The sequence below is a fragment of the Petaurus breviceps genome, unplaced genomic scaffold (assembly GCF_028583685.1).
Source record: "Petaurus breviceps papuanus isolate PSGF00001 unplaced genomic scaffold, PetGlider_PUasm1.0 140, whole genome shotgun sequence".
In the NCBI taxonomy this organism is placed as follows: domain Eukaryota; kingdom Metazoa; phylum Chordata; class Mammalia; order Diprotodontia; family Petauridae; genus Petaurus; species Petaurus breviceps.
The window spans coordinates 16847343-16873605 of record NW_027185698.1 but is presented as its reverse complement, the minus strand read 5'-3'; the positions used below and the strand labels follow the sequence as shown (position 1 = coordinate 16873605).

General features: G+C 37.6%; 1 protein-coding gene and 1 pseudogene across 1 annotated transcript in view; one reads left to right on the top strand and one right to left on the bottom strand.

The window, feature by feature from the left end:
• The window catches only part of SEPSECS (Sep (O-phosphoserine) tRNA:Sec (selenocysteine) tRNA synthase), an 82272-nt gene extending 59174 nt beyond the window's left edge, over window positions 1-23098 (bottom strand). Inside the window, exons 1-5 of the mRNA XM_069069023.1 lie at window positions 22877-23098; window positions 20758-20912; window positions 17499-17617; window positions 17179-17337; window positions 2949-3102 (exon numbers count right to left, since the gene is read on the bottom strand). Of these exons, the coding sequence (XP_068925124.1) occupies window positions 2949-3102; window positions 17179-17337; window positions 17499-17617; window positions 20758-20912; window positions 22877-22990 (701 nt within the window). The 5' untranslated portion in view covers window positions 22991-23098. The remainder of the gene's footprint in view (window positions 1-2948; window positions 3103-17178; window positions 17338-17498; window positions 17618-20757; window positions 20913-22876) is intronic.
• The window catches only part of LOC138151395 (glyceraldehyde-3-phosphate dehydrogenase pseudogene), a 45030-nt pseudogene continuing 41755 nt past the window's right edge, over window positions 22989-26263 (top strand).

Below are 26263 nucleotides of genomic sequence, written 5' to 3'. Positions count from 1 at the left end.
CAGGTTTCTCTGATAAAAGTCTCATTTCTAAGATAAATAAGACAATGCTTAAATTTTAAGACTGAGTCATTCTCAAATTGATAATCAAAAAATATTAATAGGTAGTTTTCAGAAAAATAAATCCAAAGCATGAAATTTCCCAACCGTATGAAATATTCCAAGATACAAATAAGTAGAAAAATGCTACTAAAATGTTCCGCCTCACTAAGTACAGAAATGTAAATAAAAGGTTCTACCTCATACCACCCAGCAGACTGGTAAAGTTAACAAAAAAGAAAAATAATAAATGTTCAAGGTACTGTGATAAATAGGCAAATTAAATGCCTATTCAAGGGTTATAAATGTAGCCAGCTGTTCTAGAAAGCTATTTGGAACTATGCCCCTCAATGTCACTATATTAAGAACACCCTCTGACCTAGCAAAACCAGTAATACAACTAAACCCCAAAGAGATCAAAGAAGAAAAGGAACCATTTATATAGCAGCAATATTTATAGTGGCAAAGTAGAAACTAGAGGTGTCCATCACAAGAACAATGGCTGAATAAATTATGATACATTAATATGATGGAATACCATTGTGCCTTAAGAAAGATTTGAAAACATAGGAAAATTCTAAGGAATTGATGAATAGTAAAGTGAACAAAGCTAGGAAAAAAATTGAAACAATCATAACATTGTCAAGACCAACACTCTGAAAGAGTTAAAAATGCTGATTATCACAATAGCTAATCATAATTCTAAAAAACTAATGGATGGATTCTTGCTACCCACCTTCTGACAAAGAGGTGGCAGATTTTTGGTACAAAATAAAGGCCAATGTGGAAATTTGTTTTAATCAACTGTGCATATATATGACAAGGGTTTTGTTTTCCTTTATTTCAAGGGGGGATGGGAGGTTGGGCAGGAAGGAAGAACAAGGAAGAGAAAATAGATTTCTTAACTTAAAAAAAGAAAATTAAATTTAAAAAACTGGAAACATTATATTTAAGAAGCTAGATATCTTGTAAGGATTACAAACTCAGTATGTCTATAATAAAACTCATTTGTTTTTTCCCCAATCCCACTCTGTTTATGAACTTCATTGTATCTGTCAAAATTAAAATTACTCTTCTAGTCACATAGCTTCATCCTCACTACCTGACCCAACATATCCAATCAGTAGTCAAATCCTATCTACTCTAGTTCTACAATATCCCCTTCTCTACTCACATAGCCACCTCCCTAATTCAGACTTTTATCACCTTTCACCTGGACTCCTGCAGAAACCTCCTAAGAGGTCTCTTTGCCTCAAATATTTTCTCTCTCCAATGCAATGATCTTCCACCTAGATGCCAATGTGATTTTTCCTAAATCACAGGCCTGACCACATCTCTGTACTGATTAATAAATGCCAGTGGCTCCCAATTACATCTAGGACCAAATATAAACTCCTCTGTTTGGAATTTAAAGTTTTTCACAACAACCTGTTTCTAACCTACCTCCCCAACCTTAATATACGTTATTACCCCTTTAAACATGCTGTGGTTCAGTCAAACTACCATTCTTGATGTTACTTACACATGACCCTCCATCTCCCATCTCAGTGAATTTGCAGAGACTATGCATGGAATGCACTCCCTTCTCATATCTACTTCTTGCAATCTCTAGTTTCTGTCAAAGCTTAGCTCAAGCTTCACCGTCTACATGAGGTTCTTTCCTAATCTCTCTTAACTGCTGCTGCTTTATCCTCACTCTACAATTAACTTATATTTATATATTTATTCTGTATATGCTTATATATAAGTATGTTATATTGCCCAATAGAGCCAAAGGACAGGACTGTTTCATTTCTGTCTTTGTGTCCTCAATGTCTAGCACAGCGTCTCCACATAGCATTGATCTATCACTTACATATAAATTCCTTTTTTGTTTGTTTTCTGTCTTTTTGGTGGGGGGAAGGCAGGGCAACTTGGGTTAAGTGACTTGCCCAAGGTCACACAGCTAGTAAGTATTAAATGTCTGAGGCCAGATTTGAACTCAGGTCCTCCTGACTCCAGGGCCAGCGCTCTATTCACTGTGCCACCTAGTTGTCCCTATTTAAATTCTACTAATCAATGAATGCTTGTCTGATTTAAACAAGGACGAATTTAAATTTGAATTTAAAAATTTATACTTGCTTTCATTTGGAAAGCAAAATATCTGCATTTGTGCATTATAATATCTCTTCCCAATAAAAACAATATTGTTGTGTATATAAGTATGATAAATTTTTAAAAAATATTTCCAAGAAAGATTTTCTTAATTTTAAATGTTTTCTCAAAAGGGCTGTATCTTAACACCTTTAAAGTATAAATTTAAACACTGCTTTATCTTCAGATAAAAACTAGATATGTATCACTATAAGGTATATACTTAACATTACTAATCTTCATTAAGATTATTTTCTTATTCTTGCACAGCAAATATCACTGATCACTCCCACCCATGATTATCTGAAGTGTTGAAATAAGCCCACTGAGTGAAAGAATAGTGAGCTAGAGATGGCAGCAGAAATAAATTAACACAAGAAAATATGACATCCAGCACAGCAGGAAAACATCTTTTAAATATCAAGACAGAGCACTTTTTCATGAAGAAGAGCTAATAGTATTGAGGGGAAGGGGGAAGCAATCATAATTTTAACACAGGAAGAAGGTAGAGAGAGTTGAATCTATTCAAGTGAAAAGAAGTAAAAGGAATCATTTACATTGTATTAGCTCCTTTTTTTTCTTTTCCTATTTCAGTAAATCCTTTTCCTATTCTATTATGCCTTTCTCCACATTTCAGAGGAATTCTCTACATCCTCTTAGGAAGAGATCAATTTACTTAATTATTCCCAAAAGTTAATTAAACATATTAAAATAAGGATGTCACATTTTATTAACAAAACTAGTTAATATGTAAAGAATAATCTACATGAATTACTTACCTATCGGGCACCCTTGGAGCAAAACAGGATGTAGTAGAATGAACACACAGAATGTTATCAGCCCCAAGCTCCTTGATTTTAGCTTCCACTCCCTTCAGGTCTGTGCGTAGCTCATCACCTTCTAATACATTCTCTATCACCACAGGCTCAAAACCTAACAAAGGTATCCAAAAAGAAAAGGAGTGTTCATGTATCCAACTATTCATTGTAAGGCAAGGTTATAAAAATAGTAGAAATCAATCCTACTCTATCACTAAAGCCTAGCTGATTATTGCTTCTGGAAAAACATAGATCATCTAAGTAGTGTAGCAATAGATCATCTAAGCAGTGTAGCAAATATGACATGGAAGTATAATTATATAAATATAGAGACAATGATGACCAAAAAGAATGTTTCTTCAATTAAGTATTAAGTAACACAGCAATTCAAGTAATGGAAAAAGGCTTAAAATAAACTCAAGATGAATGTTTAGGGAAAAGATAATAAATTTCAGATATAGAAATCACTGCATATTGACCTATCACTTACATATAAATTCTACTAATTCAGCGCAACTTTTCAACATTAGAACAAACAAGGAACAGTGAAAGCTAGCACATTTTAAAGGGAGGAAAAAAACCATTTCAGATATTTGTTGTATTAAGTATATATCATTAAACCAGAACAAATTAAAGATTCCACATACAGAAAAGATATTATGCTTCTATTTTCAACGTATAAATTTATGCATTTATATACAAAAATTCTTGATAAGACATTAGCTAGGAAAAATGTAGAGGTTATTTGAAGTACATTGTGAAGATAACTACTATAAGGAAAGAAAAAAAGAAATTATGCGTACAAGCCTTGGCGACTAGCAAAAACATCGAAATTGTCAAGGCATTTAAGGCTATCTGCATATCAACCACAAGCACAATTTTTTTTTTATTGTGATGAAATAGCCCTTTAAAATATTACTTAAAAAAAGTAAAAAGTATTACAATTAATGCCAAGCAACTATGCAACTAGAGTAATAAGATAATAGAATTTTAAAAGTTAGATGGGCTTTTAGAAATCATGTAGCCCAATTCCTTTACTTTAAAGCTAAGGAAAATTAAAGGCTAGAGAGATTAAGTTAACTTGACCAGGATCCCCTAGTGGCAGAGCTAAGTCAAGACTGACTGAACTACAGAATGCACACCACCAGGAAAAAAAAATAAATTTGAAGAAATGAATGATGTTTCACTACGTTAAAATAACATCAAAGGATCATAGATTTAGAGCTGGAAGGAGCTTTAGAGATGATCAAGACCAACCCTCTCACTTTACAGATGAGAAAACTGAGACACAGAGATATTAAGTGACTTGTCCAGAATTACACAACTATTAAGTGCCTAAGTCAGAATAAGAACTCAAGTCTCCAAGCTCGGTATTCTAAATAGATAACCAACTTCTGAAATATCAGGTGGATCCAGGATCTCATCTCTGTGTGTATATACATACATATATATATATACTTTCTCTATTACAATGCATTCACACTTGCTCATCCTATGTAATTCTGGTCCATGTTTTTCCATAAATCCTCCATAGATGAACAACCTGATTTAGGGAGATCCCAGATAAGAAAAGTCCTTCTACCACTGTGGGCAGTACCTCCGCCACAGATTGCTTAGATCACTATGTGTCTATGTGATAAGACAAGACCTGAAATGAAGTGTTCCTGGCTCCAAAGATACTTCTCTTTACAGTGTACCATTCAGACCTTCAAGTAAAAAGGAGTTAGCTTAAAACAATCTGAAACACTAAAGGGAGTCATATTGTGACAGGTTTTGAATAACAAACAGAAGTTTTACTTTATTTTATACTAGAGACCATAGGAAGCTACTGAAACATATTAAGGGGGTGACAGTATAGAATCCATACTTTAGGAATATCAAATCAGGCAAATTACAACAGCAGGCCTCGAGAGAGAAGCACCTGGGGAGACCAATTAGGCAAACAGTAAGGAGGCCCTGAATTACATATGTGCTTCTATATGAATAAATATTTTGTTAAAGTTGCTGTATATTTCATTCTATTGCATTGCACATTTATCATTTTATTACATATTCTTGTCAAATAGGAAAAAAAAGTCTACAAAGATTACAACAACAAATTTTCACCATTAAGGACAGTGAAATAACCACAACTAAACATCACTGTCTCAGATGTGTTTATAAAGAAGGTATAAATGGCGAAAAAAAGAACTGCGTAAAATTAAGTATATAGAAAGAAGATCCATATTCAGTCAATCAGTAGATCAATAAATATTTAAGTACTTACTCTGTGCCAGGCACTGTACTAAGCACTAAGGACACAAAGAAATGGAAAAGACAAGGGGTGGCTAAGTGGCATAGTGAATACAGCACTGGCCCTGGAGTCAGAAAGACCTGAGTTCAAATCTGGCCTTGGACACTTAACACAAAAAACTAGCCATGTGACCTTGGGCAAGTCATTTAACGCCAATTGCCCTACCTTCCCCCCTCCAAAAAGCAACCAAAAAAAAAAAAAGAAAAGAAAAGGAATGCAAAAGACAGTCCCTGATCTCATGGAGCTCAGTCTAATGGTGAATACAACCTGCAAATAACTATGAACAAAAAAATCTATATACAGGATAAATTAGAAATAATCAACAGATGGAAGTCAGTAGAATTAAGGGAGTAGAGAAAAAGCTTCCTGTGGAAAGTGAGATTTTAGCAGAGACTTAAAGGAAGTCAGGGAAATCTAAAGGCTGAGATGAGAAGAGAGATGTATGTGGGATAGCCAGGGAAAATGTGTCAGGTGGGAGTGGGGGAGGAGGGGGAGCCAATATGGCCAAGTAAAAGCAGGAACTTGCTTAAGTTCCCACACCAACCACCTCCAATACCTGTAAAAAAATTATCCTAAACAAATTTTAGAGCTACAGAACCCACAAAATGACAGAGAGAAATTTCCTGCTGAAGGCATCCTGGCAGGCCAACAGGAAGGGGCTATCACACTGGGCTGGGAGCCCAGCTCACTCCCACATGAATCACGCAGGCCCAAACCCAGGGCAGCCCCAACAAGCAGCCCAGACCAGCCAGAGCAGACTTCAGGAGAGTGAATCACCAGCAACTGTGGTGGTTTCCAGACTTCTCAACTTAAACAGAAAATAAAAAGTCAATGGGGAATTCTGTAGAACCAGGTAACTTAAGAGTGCAGGCCAGCCCCTGACCCTAGGGCGAGAGGTGGCAGAGGCAGGACTGCAGCTGCTGCCATGTGGCTGCTTCCAGAGCTCCTGGCCTGCAGATCATAGGGTGACCAAGTGACCATTCAGAGGGTAATCGTTCTTGCTTTGACCTGCTTGGATCTGGCTTGCAGTGGTCCTGGGGTAAGGAATGCCAGTGTGCCAGAGCTTAGAGAGGGCTGTAGAGAGGGCGCCTTCCTCACAGTTCTGACAATTGCAAAAACCCCAGCAATTTGGAACACAGTTCTCTCCACTCTTCTACTGCAGCAAAGAGCTCAAAAGTCAAGTAATTGGCTGGCAAGATGAACAAACAGAGGAAGCACAATCAGACCACAGAATGCCTTTTTGGGGACAAAAAAGGATCAAAACATGGAACCAGAAGAAGTCAACAAAGTCAAAACTCCTGCATCAAAATTTTCCAAGAAAAATGTGAATTGGTTACAGGCCATGGAAGAGCTCAAGAATGATCTTGAAAATCAAGTAAGAGAAGTGGAGGAAAAATTGAGAAGAGAAATGAGAATGATGCAAGAAAATCATGAAAAGCAAGTCAACAGCATGACTGAAGAAAATAACACCTTAAAAAATAGACTAACTCAAATGGCAAAAGAGGCCCAAAAAGCTGAGGAGAAGAATGCCTTAAAAAATATAACTGGCCAGATAGAAAAGGAATTTCAAAAATTCACTGAAGAGTATAATTCCTTCAAAATTAGATTGGAGCAAATGGAAGCTAATGACTTTATGAGAAATCAAGAAGCCATAAAACAGATCCAAACAAATGAAAAAATATAAGGCAACGTGAAATATCTTATTGGAAAAACCACTGACCTGGAAAATAGATCCAGGAAAGATCATTAAAAATTATTAGACTACCTGAAAGACATCATCAAAAAAAGAACCTAGAAATCATCTTTCAAGCAATTCTCAAGGAAAACTGCCCTCATATTCTAGAGCCAGAGGGCAAAACAGAAATTGAAAGAATTTACCAATTGTGTCTTGGAAAAGATCCACAAAAGAAAACTCCTAGGAATATGATAGCCAAATTCCAGAGTTCCCAGGTCAAGAAGAAAATATTGCAAGCTGTAAGGAAGAAACAATTTGGGTATTGTAGAAATGCAATCAGGATAACACAAGATAAAGCAGCTTCTACATTAAGGGGCAGAAGGGCTTGGAATATGATATTCCAGAGGTCAAAGGAGCTAGGATTAAAACCAAGAATCACCTACCCAGCAAAACTGAGTACAATGTTTCAGGGGAAAATATGGTCATTCAGTGAAATAGAGGACTGTCAAGTATTCTTAATGAAAAAAACCAGAGCTGAACAGAAAATCTGACTTTCAAATACAAGAAGCAAGAGAAGCATGAGAAGGTAAACAGGGAAAAGAAATCAAAAAGAACTTATTAAAGTTGAACTATTTACATTCCTACATGGAAAAACGATAATTGTAACTCCTGAGACTTTTCTCAGCATGATGATAGTTGAAGGGAATATATATGTGTGTATATATATGTATACATACATATGTATGTATAGGAGGGTGTATATGTATACAAATACATATGTGAGTGTGTGCATATGTGTGTACATGTATACATAGAGGGCACAGGATCAGCTGAATAGGAAGGAATGATATCTAAAAAATAAAATTAAGAGGTGAGAGGAATATAATGGGAGAAGGAGAAAGGGAGAGACAGAATAGGATAAATTACCTTATATAAAAGAGGCAAGAGAAAATTGTTACAATGGAGGGGAAAAGCAGGAAGGTGAAAGGTAATGGGTCAACCTCATTCTCACTGAATTTGGCTTAAGAAGGGAATAACATACACACTCAATCGGGCATCTTACTCTACAGGAAAGTAGAGGGAAAGGGATATGAGGGGGGATGATAGAATGGAGGGCAGATTGGGGGAGAGGGTTGTTCGAAGCAAATACTTTTGAAATGGGACAGGATCAAAGCATAAAATAAAATAAGTGGGGGGGCAGGATAGGATGGAGAGAAATATAGTTAGTCTTTCACAATATAACTACTATGGAAACGTTTTGCATAACTACATATATACAACCTATCTTGAATTGCCTGTCTTCCCAATGGGAGTGGGTGAGGAGAGAAGAGGGAAAAGAATCTAGAAATCAATTTTTTAAAAATAAATGTTAAAAAAAAGTTGTTTTTTACATGCAACTGGGAAATAAGATATACAGGCACTAGGGTATAGAAGTCCATCTTGCCCTACTAGAAAGTTGGGGGGGGGGAATGGGGAGGATATAAGAGAGAGCAGATTCGGGGGAGAGGTATTCAGTAGGCTCACTATCTTGGGGTGAGGTGTAGGGGAAAGATGGTGAGAAAATTTGTAACTCAAAATGTGGAAAATGAATGTTGAAAACTAAAAATAAATAAATAAAAGATATTTTTTAAATGTACAGTCAGGAAATAGAGTTTCTTGTGTGAGGAACACCAAGGAGGTAAGTGTAACTGGGCTGCAAAGTATATGGACTGCTGGGAGATATTAAAAAAGTAACATGACAGATCTTGACAAAGTATTGGATATAGTGAATAAGAGTGAGGGGTTGAGGATAACACCTAACTTATAAACCTGGGTGATTGGGAAGATTATTATATCCTCCACAAAAATTGGAAAGTTAGGAAGAATGGAGGGTTTGGGGTAAAAAATAATGAATTCAGTTTTATACATGTTGAAATTAAGATGTCTATGACAAATTGTAATGTAATGTCAAGCAAAGGCAACTTCCCAAGGTTCAAAATACCAGCATAGGTGCTCTCCATTTTATTCAGTGACAAATTAAGAACAGAGAAGATCAAAATATGACATCATTCAAAATACAGCATATACTAAGTGTGATTAAATAATCTCCAAGTACTACCCCACCCCAGGACCTTATATTCATTCAATTAATTACAAAGTCCCTGTTCTAAATACTACTCCGCCCCTAGGCTGTATCTTCATTTAGTCCATCACAAAGCCCCTCTTCTCAAATGGAGATTAGTTTCCAATCATAAGTAAAGTACATTCATTTGTTCAATCATAGAACACAAAAAGGTCAAAAGTTCCCCACCCCCGGATCACAATTGAATCTACCCCAGACTTACAAGTTTAAGCACAGCACTTAATACCCAAATGGAGGTATTTTCTTCATTTTGACATGAGGCAAGTTCTCAGCAATCTTTGTTCCTAGGGAGACAAAGCTTAGCAAGGCCACAAGATACATTGCCAGTCTCTTCATTAATTCATCCTCTGTCTGCAGAACAGTCCTAGGACCCCTGAAAACATTAGCAAAACCCTCTTCCAGGATTTCTGTAAACATACAACAAGAAAATCCTTCTTCAGGGCTTCAGAACCAACAGAAAGGTTCCCAGACTCCTGCAACAACAGCACTGTCCTTCACCAGTGGACAGTATTCACTCTCTGTCTGCAGAACAGTCTCAAGAGCTCTGAACCAACAGAAAGGTTCCCAGACTTCTGCAACAACAGGACTCTCTTTCACCAGTGGACAAATCTGGCAAAAGAACATCAAAACAGACAAAGTACCAGCATAACAGCCATGTCTCCTCAGTCCTTGGCAGCTCTGGGTGGCAGGTCTCAAAAGTCCTGGGCAATTCAAAGTGGCACTCAGCAATTCTCTCAGTCTCTCTGCCTCCAAAGGTGCTGCTTCCAAAAAGCTCTTCTGCCTCTCTCTTGTGTCTCTCCAAATCTACGTCACCTGCTCCTCCCAATTCAGCACTCTCTTTTCACATCAACAAGTCCATCCCACAAGTGGGATTAACAAGCTCTGGGTTTTAACACAAACCAAAAACCAAGCCAATACAGGGGAATCTTTAAATGCCATTACTATTACACAAATCCATTATGAGATGTCTATAAAGCAACTGGAGTCATGAGACTAAAGGTCAGCAGAGAAGTCAGGGGTTGATAAGTATATATGAGAATCCTCAGTATGGAGAAGATATCTGAATTCATAAGAGATGATGAGATCATCAAGTGAAATAGTAGAGGGAGAAGAAAGCCCAGGATAGAATCCTGTGGGACACCCAGTATTAGTGAGGATGACCTGGATGATAAATACAGCAAAATGAGAAGAAAGGAGAAAAGTCAGAAGGGAGTAATGTTGCAAAAACCTAGAGAGAAGAGGTGAAGGATCTATATGCAAAGTATCTGAGGAGGGGAAAAACCCAAAATCTCACAAAATTAAATAATGTGAAAAAATAACTACCAACCAATATGCCTATTCTCCCATCTACACACAAAAAAACTTTTTAATGTTGATATTCCCACCTGTAGAAAGAAGTGAGAATAAGTAATGAATGAAGTCCACATTATTTTTTCTGAAACTACAAGCACAACCTCCTTTTGGGATTCTTCTACTGCATTAAGTGTGATTTATTAGAATCCTGTTTGACTAAAGCATAGCTGCTTGAAACTTCACAAATCTAAATGCATAAAGTTCAACAGGCTGTATTTTTTTCTATGACAGATTTTTAATTTCTGTAAAGGTGCCCCTCTCCACACCCAAGGTACCAGTAATTCCTTTCAAGATCATTCTCAGGATATTTATTAATATCAAAGGTAAGCAGACTAACCATGGTGAGATAACCACACAACTGACCAATGTCAAGAACTGTAAAAGAACTTTACATTATAAGGACCAGTTCATTCTTGTTTTATCTCTCTAGTTCTCTTTTAAGAAAACAGGTTCTCTGACTAAACAAATTGTGGTACAGAAATGTGATAGAATATTACTCTGCTATAAGAAATAACAAATACAATAAACATAGAGAAGCATGGAAAGGCTTACGTGAACTGATGGAAATTGAAGTTGGACCAACAAAATAAACACAGTAACTACAATAATATAAACAGAAAGAACCACAAACCAATAGAAAATTAATGTGGGGGGGAGCAGGAGGGAGAAAAAGCTAACCCCCCAAAAAATACCAGAAGATACCTCCCTCCCACTCCTTTGCAGAAGTTGAAGGTCCATAGGTATGAAACACTGAATATATTTTCACATTTTGTCTATTAATTGATTTCATAAATTTTTTTTCTTTTCTTCTTTTTCTTTTAAATTCTTCGCTATATGGGATAGCTCTCACATGTAAGGAGAAAAGGAATACAGAAGGAAATATATGTGATGCACAAATATATCAATAAAAACGTAGGTCAAAAAAAACAGGTGCCTATGTCTAAGGTCACTGAGGATCTTGAATATGTACAAAGGCCAAACTGCCTCAATAACTAATAATGAACATATAAAAAAATTAATCTTAAGTGCCTTGGCCAACTATTCCTCAGAAAAGATCACACATGAATTTCTACAAGCATCTGCCAGAGCAATTAAGGCTTATAAAGCTTTCTCAAGAACATGAAGAATAGGGGCCTTCCTGATAAATGCTGACATCAGAAATATAACTTCATCATTACATAAGCAAGAATGATCCAAAGATTCATCCTGCTACCATTACAGAGACATTAGTACTTATACTGGCATGCAAAAGGTTGGGAGAAGACTAAAAGGAATCCTACAGATTTAGAGGAGTATGCCCTTCCTTCACCTGAAGTACTCAAGATGTGGGAAAATTGGAACACTAATACATTGTTAGTAGCGTTCTGAACTGATCCAACCATTCTGGACAGTAATTTGGAACTATGCCCAAAGGGCCATAAAACTGTGCATACATATCTTTGATCCAGCAATACCACTTCTAGGTCTGTATCCCAAAGAGATCACAAAAATGGGGAAAGGATCCACATGTACAAAAATATTTATAGCAGTTCTTTTTGTGGTGGCCAAGAATTAGAAATTGAGGGGAGATGCCCATCAGTTGGGGAATGGCTGAACAAGTTGTGGTATATAAATGTAATGGAATACTATTGTGCAATAAGAAATGATGAGCAAAAGGACTTCATAAAAACCTGGAAACATTTATATGAACTGAGGCTGAGTGAAGTGAGCTGAGCAAAGTGAGGAGAACATTGTAAACAGTAATAGCCATGTTGCGTGATGACTAACTCATAGACTTGGCTCTTCTAAGCAGTGCAAGGATCTAAGACAATTCCAAAAGACTCGTGATGAAAATGCTGTCCACATCCAGAAAAAGAACTATGGAGTCTGAATGCAGATTACAGCATACTATTTGCTCCCTCTTTTTTTCTTTTGTTGTTTTGTTTTGTTTCTTCTTTCTCATGATTCCTCCCACTGGTTCTAATACTTCTTTACAACATGACTATTATGAAAATATGCTTAATATGAATGTATAGGTAGAGCCCACGTCAGACTGTATGCCACCTCTGGGAGGGAAAAGGGGAAGGAGGGGGAGAAAACTGAAAACTCAAAAGCTTAAAGAAGTGAATGTTGAAAACTAAAAATAAGTAAATAAATTTTTCTTAAAAAAAATCCTTATGTAGAAGGTGGCACTTGAACTATGTCTCAAAGGAAACCAGGGATTCCAAAACGTGAAGATGCAAAGGGAATACATCCCAGGCATGGAGGACAGCCACTACAAAAGACAATGGGACAGGGATAGAAGGTTAACATATGAGGAACATCCAGGAAAACCAGTATGATTCTACTCTATTGTGCAAGAAGGGAGATGATGTTTAATAAAGTTGATGTTTAATAAAGTTGAAAAGGGGCCAGGTTGTGCAAAGTTTCAAAAGTCAAACAGATGAGTTTATATTTAATCCCACAGATCACAGTGAGTCCTGGAGTCTACTGAGCAGGAGAATAGCATTTTCAAAACCCAGGCTTTAGGAATACCACTTCGGTTACAGAGTGGAAAATAAGACTAGAGGAAAGAGAGACTTTGAGTAAAGAAGAAAATTATAAGATCATTGCAATATATCAGGCAAGAGGTGATTAAGGCTTAAACAAGGGTGATGGTTTTATGAATAAAGAAAAGGGGACATAAGAGGTATTGTGGAGACTGAAATGCCATGAGGGAAAGTGGTAAGTCAAGTATGAACACTGAGGTTGGGAAACTGGAAAACCAGACAGCTGGCTGTGCCTGCAACAGAAATTGTGAAGTTCAAAAGGGAAGATGTGAGACATCAACAATAAGTTTTATTGAGTCTGAAATCTGGTCATGGTCTCATAAATGTAAGTAGAATTCAGTTCCAGGAACTATACAGGTTTGGTTTTTTTTTCCCTAAAGGAAAGAAATTTCTAGATCTAACTATCACTGTCTTAAAAAAAGGAGGAACAAAAGAAAGGGAATAGAGGTTTGGTGATGAGAAGAAATTATGATTTCTAGTCAATTTGTCACTAGGCAGTTACTCTTAAGTATAAATTACAATATGCTTTAGTGATCCATTATATAGAGACTGAAACTTCTTAAACACCTTAAAAGTTGATCTTCTTGGGTTGCTAAAACTAAAAAAAAATATATCATCTGGCTGACCAATGTTCTGGCAATGGATTTCCCCAAATTTAATTATACTGGTCCTCAGATAACAAATAGCCTCTCACCTCTCATATGATATAAAGTATAACTATTAACACAAACTCTCAGAGTTGGACAGAGTTGGACCTCAGAATCCAATTAGTCACACCTATATATACAAGAAGTTTCTCTACAACACACCCAACAATGCAACTAGTCTTTTATTAAAGCTCTCCAGTGATGGGGAACCCACCATTTCCAATACAGTCTATTCATTCCACTTTTGCCCAACTCTAATTGTTAGTTTTTCAAGCCTAAATATGCCTCTTTGCAACTGTCTTCCATTGCATCTAGTTATGCTCTCTAGGACCAAGCACAAAATAACCTAATCCTTCCTCCACATATTGTTTGTCCTTCCTTCTCAAAGAGGACGATGACATCAGGAAGGTGAGGCCATGATTTGAAAGTAAATTGAATTCAAGTGAGGTAGGGCTATACAAAGTCACCAGCCTCACTTTCTCCTCAGTGGCAGAATACAGATCAGAAAGACTGGAGATGGCCCCCCCTCCTCCACATAACCTTTCAAATACTTTAAGACACCTATGATGTTCTCCCTTAGATCTTCTCTTCTCCAAGATAAATGTCCCCATTTCCTTCAAGTGATCCACATGCAGCAATATCTTGAAGATCTTTAGTATCTCAGTTGCCCTCCTCTAAACGTTCTTCAGCTTATCAACATCCTCCCTAAAATGAGATACTAAGAGCTGAACACAATACTACAGATGTGGTCTGACCAAGTACAATGGGTCTATCACTTCCCTAGTCCTGACACTTTTCTTAATATTGTCAAAGACTACATTCACTTTTCTTACTGCCATATCACTGTCAATTGATATTGAGCTTACAATCCACTAATACTCTCAAATCTTTTGCATACTGTTGTATAGTCATAAATGCCACATGTTGTAGCTGTGAAATTGATTTTTAAAAACAATTACAAGACTCTACATTTATCCCTACTAAATTTCTTCCTACTAGATTCAGCCCAATGTTCAAGCCTGTCAAGAACTGTAGGCAAACTCTGTCATGCAGTGTGTTAAGATACCTATTCTCTAGTTTGAAAATTTGACAAACATACCATTTATCCCCTTATCCAAGTCGCTGATCAAAAAAATGTTAAACATCAACAGTACCAAGTAAAGCATAAATCTCTGGGGCCCACTATACTAGAAGCTTCCTTCAAAGGTGACCATGGACCATTAATTACTACTCTTTCAACCTAGACATTTAAGCAGCTTCAAATCCACCTATCTATACTATCATTTCTTTAAGCTCTTTTAATAAGAATAGTATGGGCGACTTTGTCAACTATTTTGCTACAATCCCATGACCTACGAGCCTTGTAAGCCTATCATACAAAAGAAGTGAAGTTAGTTTGTCACGCCTTGTTTCTGATGCGTCCTTCACCCTCATGATAACAACTTACTTTTCTGGATATTGACTAACATCTCTAACAATACAAGCTAGAATTTTTTCAGGAATCCAAGTCACATTTAGATGGCCTCTAGTTTTCAGATGCCACTCTTGTCCTTTTTTTAAAATTGGGACATTTGCCCTTCTCCAGTTCTCTGGTACCTCTCCAGGATTTCATAACCTTTCAAAGATCACCCCCAATGATTCAGCAGTCATTCCTACTTATATGTTCTTTGTATCCTAGGATATCGTTCATCTGAGACTAGTAAACTACACTCACCAGGGGCAGCTAAAGTACTTTCCACCTCCCAACTTAGCACAGGTATCATCTCCCTATTGGTTATTTTCTTCTTTTCTTTCCACTTCAAAGATTATTCTCTTCAGAAGAGAAAAACAGAAACAAGTAAGAGCTGAGAAGCTGTTTTTTCTCTATCATTCAGTTGTCATTGTCCCATACGCTCCAAATAGTGGGTCTCTTTCTTCTTCAATTTTCCTTTTTCCTCCAATATAGCTAACAAAATCTTTTTTTGTTGTCCTTGGCTTTAACTGCCAGCATCAGTCCAGTCTGAGCTTTGGTTCTTCTGGTACTATTCTTATAGGACCATGCCACACTTATGTATTCATTTTCCACTATTGACCTCTGTTTCCATCTTCTGTATCTGTCTTTAAAATCTGTGTTGGTTGATAATTTTCCCTGCGCATCTGCAATACATCTTTTTTTTCTCAACTCTACCTTTTGCTCATCAGAAGTGTGAAAGTCTAACATGAGGTAGAATTACCAAAACTGTAACAGAGAAATTTTGCACTTAGTTTTACATCCTCCAACACCCTTGGAATACAACAATAAGAATGATCTTTAGACCACAGACCTCTCTCCACATTACCATTTGCAAAAGTAAGTCTATCTTGACCTCTTTCAAAGAAATGGCATTTACTAAAATTACATAGTAAGAACAGTAGCTACAAATCATTTCTCATAGAACCTGGGGGCTCACTCTTCTGCAAATACAATGTCACAAGAAGAGTTATTCTGAATTCTTAATGAAAATTTCTCCAATGGAAGCAGTCTTTGATTTCTGACCTTGAAATATACCAATATTTTCAAGTCTATGGGAGTTTTTTGCATTACTCCACTAATATGAATCAACTCTGATGGAAGTAGAATACCCTTATGGCTTGATAAGCAGTTCAGTTACAGAAAGACAGTGCAAATATGGTAGTTCAATTAATTTGAGACTATACCAAAAATATGCCAAGTTTTCTCGTTTATGATCTAGACCTTATTTAAGGAAAAAGAAATCTCAATCTAAATTTCTAACACCACTTGCTCTGTTTTGATCTTTTATCCTTCTCAAAGATTTATAGCAGTGATTTTGCCTCATCACATAACTTTAAACTGTCTACTGCTTAATTTCCTTGAATATCACAACCCAGTCATCAGTCTTTGTTTCTCTTCAAAACATTGTGGCACAGCAGAGAGCTGGACTTAAGAGCAGAAAAACATTGATTCAAATACTATATCATATAATTACTATGAGACCCTGGACAAGTTATTTAGCCCTTCTCTTCCCAATTTCCTTATCTGTAAAATGGAAATAATGATAAAACCTACTTCACAAAGCTGTTGCAAGGCTCGAATGAGATAACAAATGTACTTTTAAAACCTAAAGTTAGAAATGTTAGCTATTATTACTGTCCAATTTTTCAATACTTATTAATACTGGATCCAGTCAATTAGAAGGGTATCTATTTCATGGTAATGGTTTTTTGTATATGTATGTATATATGGACTAACTTTTTACAGTATTCTGTTTTAATAAATTTTTAGTTTTTATCTATGATTCTAAACAAGTCTAAAAGACTATGTAATATTAACCTCATTACATCAATGTTCTGATTTTTATCAATGCAGGAAATCCTAGAAATGCAAATTTTAAAGATAATATAGTAAATAATTTTTAGAGACTCAGGCTTAGATAGGTTAAGTGACTTTCCCACGGTCATATGACTAGTGTTAGAATCAAGATTGGAACCCATATTTTCCTGACTAGAAGTCCAACACTCTATCTACTGAGCCGTACTGTCTCTCAATGTTATAATATTAATACAACATTGATAATTAATAATACATTTCATTACCTGCAGTGATCATGGATTTAAAGCAGGACTTTTGATCTATCCGAGGCCAAATAATATATTTTGCCTTTGGTCTCTTGTGTCGTAGTGTCAAGAAACACAGGGTTAGACTCATACCAGTTGCCATTGGCACAACAAAGCAGTCAGCCACTGAACGAACACCTGTAAATAAAGAAGCAATAAGAAATTAAGTCAATTGAAAGTATTTCATTGAAAGTATTTCACCACAAATTCAGTGATGGAGACAACTCAGAGGCCATCTAGCCCAACTCCCTCATTTGTAGCAGGTCAGCAAAAAGTAGCACAATTAATATAATACACACCAGCCAGCCTTATGATGTCCAGAACTAACAAATTGGCTATTCTGTTCAAAAGGCTAGAACCTGCAGCTTTGGGTTGCACAGCAGCAATATCACCTGATCTTCCAATTCCATGAATGAACCTAAACAAAAGAAGGGTCAATAAATGGGAAAAAAAAAAAAGTCTTATGCAAAATAATTCATGTACATGTATGCAAATAAGATAACCTAGAAAATGAGAAGCAATAACTGGCTTTTATAGGGGTAGAACCTGAGACTTAAAAGGGATCAAGAGAACATCGAGTTAAGATATAAGATATATCCTCTACAATATTCCCAATAAGTATATTTATAATATGGAAACTATAATAATTAAATGATCAATTAATCATCCATGAAAAACATTTTCTCTTTTAATTCCTCCTTCCCTTACTCAAGATGGTAAGCTAAAATTTGGTCAATACTCTGGGTACTAAGAAGGAATGAGTGACATTTGTTTCACTCTAATTTTTTTTTTTTGATGACACAATTTTCTTCCCAGATAAAAGAAAGCTGTCACCTTGCTCCTGGAGCTTAAGAAGAGAATCAGGATTAGGGCAGAAAAAGAAGGCAATACTCCTAAGGTATAAAAACTGAGGACAAAACAAAGGACACTTTTAAAATATTACTTTTTTAAATGAATATTATTTAATGCCAGAAAATGTTGAACTCCAGGTTGTGTTACATCAAGTTACATGTGTTACAACAGGCTTAAAGTTCAAGTAAGTAGTACAAACATAGGGGGTGCAATTTTCACACCTTCCTAAAGTCCCTTGTTTAAGCTCTATGTGGTAGGACTTATTTGGACCACTGACCTGAGAGAAAAACTCACCTAGGTGATAAGAGCAAAATAATTTCAGAGAAAATCGGGAAGACTTATGTGAACTAATCAGCAAGAAGTGAACAGAACCAGAAGAACAATGTATGTATATAATAATATTGTAATAATAACATGTAACAAGTTTGAAAGACTTAAGAACTCTGATCAACACAGTGGGCAACCACGACTCCAGAAAACTGATGATAAAGCAAGTTCTCCACCTCACAAGAAGAGAGGTGAGAGATTCAAAGTGAAGAGTGAGGCACAAAAGTTTTTGGATATGACCAATGTGAGAATTTGTTTTCCTTGACTATGTATATTATAAGGTTTTTGTTTGTCTTTCTTTTTTCCCCAAAGAGGGAAAATGAAAGGGGAAAAAATATATATTTTTATTCACTGAACAAAAATAAAATTTAAAAAAAATAGGCAGTAGAAATCACAGCTTTCCATATAAAGTCTGGCCTTATTTCTCATTTCTGATCTTTATCAACTTCATGTACTAGTCAAAATGGACTACTATCATGGTACCCCCATGTCATTGTTTTCTTCCACCTCTAAGTATTCACACAGGTTCACCACTCATACCTAGAATGTACTCCCTTTGATTTTCAGGAGCCACTCCTTGATTCCCCCACCTTCAAGTAATCTATCTGTAAATTTCACATCTTTTGCATTTATCATAATCTGTCTCATATCATATTCTTTTATATACACTCTAAAACTTTATTAGACTATATGTTCTTTAAGTGCACAGTCTGTTTCATTCTTCATTTCTTTATCTCTAGCCCCTAGCAGTGTCTTACAGCAAACACTTAAGAAATGTTTGTTAAATTAAATTGCCACAGTGGTATGCCTGATGCTACACAAAAAATGTGCTCCTTGAAAAGTTTTTCCGGAGGTGGCTAGGTGGCACAGTGAACAGAGCACTGGCCCTGGAGTCAGGAGGACCTGAGTTCAAATCCGGACTCACTTTACAATCACTAGCCATGTGACCTTGGGCAAGTCACTCAAACCCAATTACCCTACCACAAAAAAAAAAAATTTTTTTTAAAAAGAAAAGTTCTTCCTAAATTAAACTATATTATAAATGGCATAGAGGCTCTCACAATTAAAAATAATCACCAAATTATTAAAAAAAAAAACTCTGTAATTTCTGTAATCATTTCCTGATTTGCTAGTCAGAAGTCTTTTTATAGCAGGTTGTGATAAAGCAGGGCATACCAGTGCTAAGCTTCATTATAGTAAAAGGAACAATAATAATCCATTAAACAGTGAGCTCCTTGAGAGCAGGGACTATCTTTTGCCATTATTTGCATGCCCAGAACTTACAATACCTGGCACTTAATAGGCACTTGATAAATGCTAGCTGACTGACAGACAACCTTCAGTTTGTAAATAATGGGATCGTTAAGATGAACTCTAAAATTCTATGTTTCAACAATTACATTTTTATAGTGCTAAACTAAAATTTTCAAAGTCCTTTCATATATATATATATATATATATATAATTAAATTCACTGTTGCTTTTAGCCTGAGTATATTTTTGTTATGTGTATTTTATTACAAAATTTTTAGTACACTATATTAGACTAAATATGTCACCTACATTTACCCCCAAATTTGACTTATATAAAACTTCACTATTACAGGTGTTTATTTAATGCATATCTTTTTTTTTCTTTCAAGGAAATAAATAAAACAATATGGTTTTTAAACCTAATGCACTATAAAACTATGCATGCCCTTTGATCCAGTGGTACTACTACTAGGTCTGTATCCCAAAGAGATCAAATAAAAAGGACCTACCTATATGTACAAAAATATTTATAATAAGCAGCTCTTTTTGTGGTGGCTAGAATTGTAAATCTAGGGGATGCAATTAGGGAATGGTTGAACAAGTCGTGGCATATGACTGTGATAGAGTACTATTGTGCTGTGAGAAATGATGAGAGAGGTGTGCTCAGAAAAACATGGCAAGAGCTATATGAACTGACACAAAGTGAAATGAGAAGAACCTGGAGACCACTGTGCACAATAACAGCAATGTTGCATATAATGATAATCAACTTGAAAGACTTGGCTATTCTGGGCAATACAATGATCCAAGAAAATTCTAAAGGACTCTCAAGATGAAAAATGCTATATACCTACAGAGAGAACTTCATTTTCTTCCTTTCTTGTTCTTGCTCTTTTGGAAATATAGCTAATCTGGAAATATTTTGCATGACTTCACATGTATGACTGTCATATTGCTTGCCTTCTTGATGGGGAGGGGGAAGGGGCAGGAGGGAAAGTGTGGAATTCAAAATTTAACAAGAACACTGGAAATAAATAAGTGATAAAATTTTTAAAATATTAAGAAAACTAACTGAAGCATTCTTACAGGACATAATAGATAGCACACACTACTTTTAAAATTTACCTGTAATGTCTTCGGGCAACTAACCCAGATGCTACTCTACCTTCCCTTTCTCCCACACCACAGTTGCCCAGGAAATTGTTACTATCCATAATGGCAAGTTCATGGAGAAACAGCTCAATAGTACTCTCATCCCAACCATCTTCTGGACATTTACCCTTTGGGAAAGGAAAATATGTTTTAAAAGATATAATTAAGGAAGTCAGTCTTCTGTAGCTATTTGCTACTACTATGCTTCTTTTTACTAATTTTCTAAGTTCCATACAGTGGATCAAGTACCAGACTTGGAATCAAGAAGACAAAGGTTCCAATTTCACATTTTTGTTGCTGTTGTTCAGTTATTTTCAGTCATGTTCAACTCTTTGCAACCCTATTAGGGGTTCCCTTGGCAAAGATACTGGAGTGGTTCACCATTTTCTTCTCCACTTCATTTTCTAGATGAGAAAACCAAGGCAAATAGGGTTAAGTGACCTGCCCAAGGTCACATTGCTAGTACGTATCTGAGGCCAGATCTGAACTGAGGAAAATGATTCTTCCTGACTCCAGGACCAGCACTCTATTCACTGAGCCACCAAGAGCTGCCCATCCAACTCCACAGTCAATATTTAGCAGCTGTGATCACTGGCATTTGCTTATGGGTAACACTTCTGTGAGCCTTAATTTCCTTACCTGAAAAATACCTTTACCACCTATTTTTACAGGGATACTAAAGCTCAGATTATATAATGTATCTAGTTAGTTACTGTTATTCAGTTGTATCCAACTTTTCCTGACCCAGTGGACCAAAGCACACTAATACTATCCATGAGGTTTTCTTGGTAAAAATACTAGAGTGGTTTGCCACTTCCTTCTCTAGTGGATTAAGGGGCAGAGGTTAAATGGCTTGCCCAGGGTCACACAGCTAGTGTGTGTCTAAGGCTGGTTGACAGATTTCAGGGAGTCCTTGAACTTGAATGGAAAAAAAAAAAACTTTATACTAACTTCAATTATGATTTCTTTAAAATTATTCTAAAAAGGGGTCCATTTTATTTCTACTGATATCTGAAATTTAGCATTTCCTTCATTATATATTTAATTATTCTGAAAACGGGTCCATAGGTTTTACCAGACCACTGCCAAAGGGGTCCATGACACCAAACATGTTAAGAACCCCAGGCTAGTCGTGTCTTCATTTCCCACAAGCATCATCACATCATGCCACCTGGAACTTCACCATCCTACAAGATCACATCAGCCTTGGTACTCACATCTTGTCAGACTGGCAAGCAGAGCAGGCAGTTCCTCCCAAAGCCTTCATCTAATGAGGATGCCAGTTATCTCTTTATTTCCTGCTAGCTGCACTCCTCTGGATTTCTCTATCATGGTCTGCACCTAGTAGCTTTCCCTATTTCCTCCCTTTTCAGCTTCCTCTAGTGTAGTGTTCAGACTGTAAACTCCTGAAAGGCAGGGACCAATCCTTCCTCCCTCCCCTCCCCCCAGAGCCAGGCACATGATATTAACTGACTGAGCACGCTACTTCCAGCTAGGCAGATGACAGCTCCTGGTAAATTAGTCTTAGCTGCCTGGGGGTATTGAGAAGTTAAGGGAATCCACGGCCGATCCCTGGATGTGGCTACAGAGGCAGTGCAAGTTTCACAGCCCACTTGGCCGAAGGGGAACTGAGGCTCAAGACGGAGAAGCGACACGCCCACAGCCACACAAACGGATCGGAAGGCACGCCTCACTGCCTCCGGTGCCCCGATCTTTCACCTTTATCAGGGCTCCCGGGCATCTTCTCCATCTTCGGTCACTATTCCCTGTCAACCTGGGGACGAAGGCGGGGGACACCGCGGTATCCCGGGTGCTTCCTGAGCACGGCGCCCGAAAACAGTAAACGCCTAGGAAATGCTTGCTGACTGACACCCGGGCTGGCTGCCCACTCTTCTGGCAGCTTAGAGAAGGTGTGGACTTGGCCCTCTACACACCACTGGCATTTCCCTCGCCTAGAGGCAAACAACCCAGACCTCTCCACGTCCCGCCCAGACCCCCAGGCCCGGGAAGCCCCGGCGAGAGCGCCGAGGCTCGGGGCCGGGCTTCCTTCACGGGTCGCCGGCCCAGGGGGGCGGGGCGGGCACCTCGGTACCTTCTCCAGCAGGAGCCGTATGAGGTGCTCGTGGGAGCGGCGGGCCTCACAGCCCTGCCGCACGTAGGCCGGGGACACCAACCGCTCGCCCGCCGCGAAGTTCTCGCAATTCATGGCGCCCACGGTCACAGCCGCGCGTGGGGCAAGCGACTCAGACCGAGTAGCTGCCACACCAGTAGCGAGCGAGCGTCGACTATGAGTCAGCGCCCGACGACGGGGACGCAGGGCGCATGCGCGTGCGCCAGAGCGCAATTTCCCCCGCCTCCCCAACCATTGAGACTAGGAAGGAACGGAGGAATGAAGCATGCGTGTTGACTCTCTGGCACAATGTGGGGAGGGGCGGGAATAGGAGGGCGAGGTCCCACCCCTTCTCCTGGGAAACACTTCTAATTGGTTGAAAACATCTATTTCCTCCCTCCCCCCAGTTGTTCTGGAGCCACTTTTAAGAATACACAATTCCTACTCCCACAACAATAAAACAGCATGCCTCGCGGGGTGGCATGAAGTAAGCAGATGTTTCCCACATTATTGCTAACAAACACAGGGATCAGAAGTCATAATTCCGCTGAACAGGGAATCAAATCGTTGTCTGACAAGCACCTTCTCCTTCCTCAAAAAGGCGGGCTTAGTTACCATGGTAACCACAAAGCGGGACTTTCCTGGTTCCAAAACCCTCGGCACAGATGGGGAACGCCCATCTTTTGTGATTCTTCGGGAAACGGAGTAAATTATACCTAGAATAACATCATTTGGAAAATTACACATTTTCCATCCATTTGGGTTTTCCTATGTAGATTGTTGGCCAATCCCTTTTGAGGAGCCATGGATTTGACAGATCAGGTTCTGCCCTATCATGTTCTGGGGCTAGATAAACGTGGTTTTCTCAAAGGCTATCTATAGGTCTCAAGTTCTGGCAAGGTGTACCACGAAGAAAAGGCACCAAGTGCCCAACAAGGGCCAACCTAGCTAGGAAGAGAAAAAACCTTACTAGTAGGGTGGCAACCTATTGATAAATGATTTGTCTTCGGCAACTGATAAAACAATATACAATAACACCTCACATGGCTACAATACATTAAGATGGAAAATACGTTTTGCCCACTACAACCCTCTTAGATAGTATGACTTTTAAAATTTTTCTGTTTATCCTCTTTTAAAACGAGGCCCCAAAGCACATGGCTAATAAATATGGGAGCTAAATTCAAATCCTATTTTTCTGACACTGGCAAGCCCTCTCCACAGCACTACGCTGCCTCTTTTTAAAAGAGAATAAACAGAAAATTTTTAAATGTCATTACAAATGTACAAATGGGACTCATTCAAGTACAAGAAAAAAGATTTTTAAAAAGTAATTAAAACATACTTTTTTAACTTTTTTATAATTTATTTTTAGTTTTCAGCATTCACTTCCATAAGATTTTGTTTTAAATTTTCTTCTCCTTCCTCTCCTCCCCTCTCCCCAAGATAGCATGCAATCTGATATAGGCTCTCCTTATCCAATCCTATTAAACGTATTTTCACATTAGTCATGATGCAGAGAAGAATTAGAACTAATGCGAAGAAGTACAAGAAAGAAGAAACAAAACAACAAAAGAAAAGGAGAGCATATAGTATGCTTCCATCTTCATTCAGACTCCAAAGTTCTTTCTCTGAATGAGTATAGCATTTTCCATCATGAGTCTTTTGGAGTTGTATTAGATCCTTGATTTGCTGAGAAGTCTATCAAAGTCAGTCATTGTCCAATATGGCTGTTACTGTGTACAATGTTCTCCTGGTTCTGCTCATTTCACTCAGTATCAGTTCATATAAGTCTTTCCAGAAAACATACTTTTTAAAGCTCAAAAATAGTGATCTCAGAAACAGACCTGTAAGAAAACTAGGCTGATATAAGCAAACCCAGTTGGACAAGTAAAATCCTAACTATCTATCCTGCCCCTGTAAACATGGCCTTATTTGTACATATGGAAACCAGTAGACTGTAAGCTTCATGAAGGCAGGAACTAGGTCTTAACTTTCTATCTCAATATTACCCCTATCATACGTCCTAGTACGGGGCTCTGTACACTGCTAGTATATCATAAATATTTACCAAATGAAAAATAAAAGGCCAATCTAAAACTTACTAAATAGTGAGAAATCTTCGTGGTAGTATTTGGAGCTGATGGTTCCACTGAAGCCTATGAGGAAGTCAAAATATGATTGAATAAAGGAAAGTTGGAGTGATGTCAAATCAATACCTTTTCCTCTTTTTGCCAGGAAGAGGATCTTTAGGAACAGCACCATCACATGGTAGGCATTGATCCAAATGCAGAATTAGAGATTGTTGCCAGAGAAAAGACCGGTACCCAGTGCCTACCACAGTGCACTGCTCATACTTTATTTTTCAAGGAAATATAATTTTGTGGGTATACATACTCTCTCCAATGACACAAAGCAAAACCTTTCAATACAGTGGGGGGAAAGTAGGAAAAAAAACCTTCTATAACATAATAGACAGTGTTGAAGAGTTGTTGAAATTTAAAAAAAAAAAGTCATCACCCTTCAGCTAACCCAGTAGTGAGTTTCTCTGAACTTAACAAGGTTGGTCCTCAGATGACAAAGACACATATAATGAATCTTTGTCTCCAAACTCCAAACAACTACCATAGTAGGAGCCACTAGTGCTTGTGCTTTACTGACATAGCTTTTGAAAATCCAAGTTCACCTCCACACCAAGAGGCATCGGGGTAGGACTTTAGTCCAAAGCCATTCACATTCTAGGTGCCCAATAAATATTTGCTGAACTGAAGAGTGGGAATCATCTGCTCATCAGATATCCAGGAAGAAATGCCAAAGCAGTTGAAATTAGCAGAATTTATATTACTATATCCACAAATTGGCATGAATTCTTGTTAGTAATTAGCCAAGGCTCAAGAACATTAGTTTATAACCAACTGAAAGTCAGTGATAAAGCATGATTGCATGTTATATGTCTGTATCCAATCACAATATATAATGTTACTCTGGATAATATGATTTTAAAAGCTGATGGTATAAAGTGAGAATGCCTATGTCTCAGGAGTCCTTCTCCCCATAAAAGAACAAAAACTGGGCAGCTGAGCAATAGAGAATTGATGTTTTGTGTTATACATTCCAGGAATAATTATGTGTGGCACTGAACTGCCACCAAGGCAGGTATGTGATCGGCATAGCCTATGACCCTTATGGAAGGATTAAACCATTCTGGTCTAAAAGGAGCCTATTGATAGGCCAAGTCCAGTAAGAGAAGAAGGTTGTCTTTTGTGAATTGTGTGAGTAACATGGAAAGGGTCGAAGTATTTCAATGTTCAAACTGATCAGCACCCCATTATATTTATCTGAATCTAAGGAAGGAAGTAGTGAGATAGC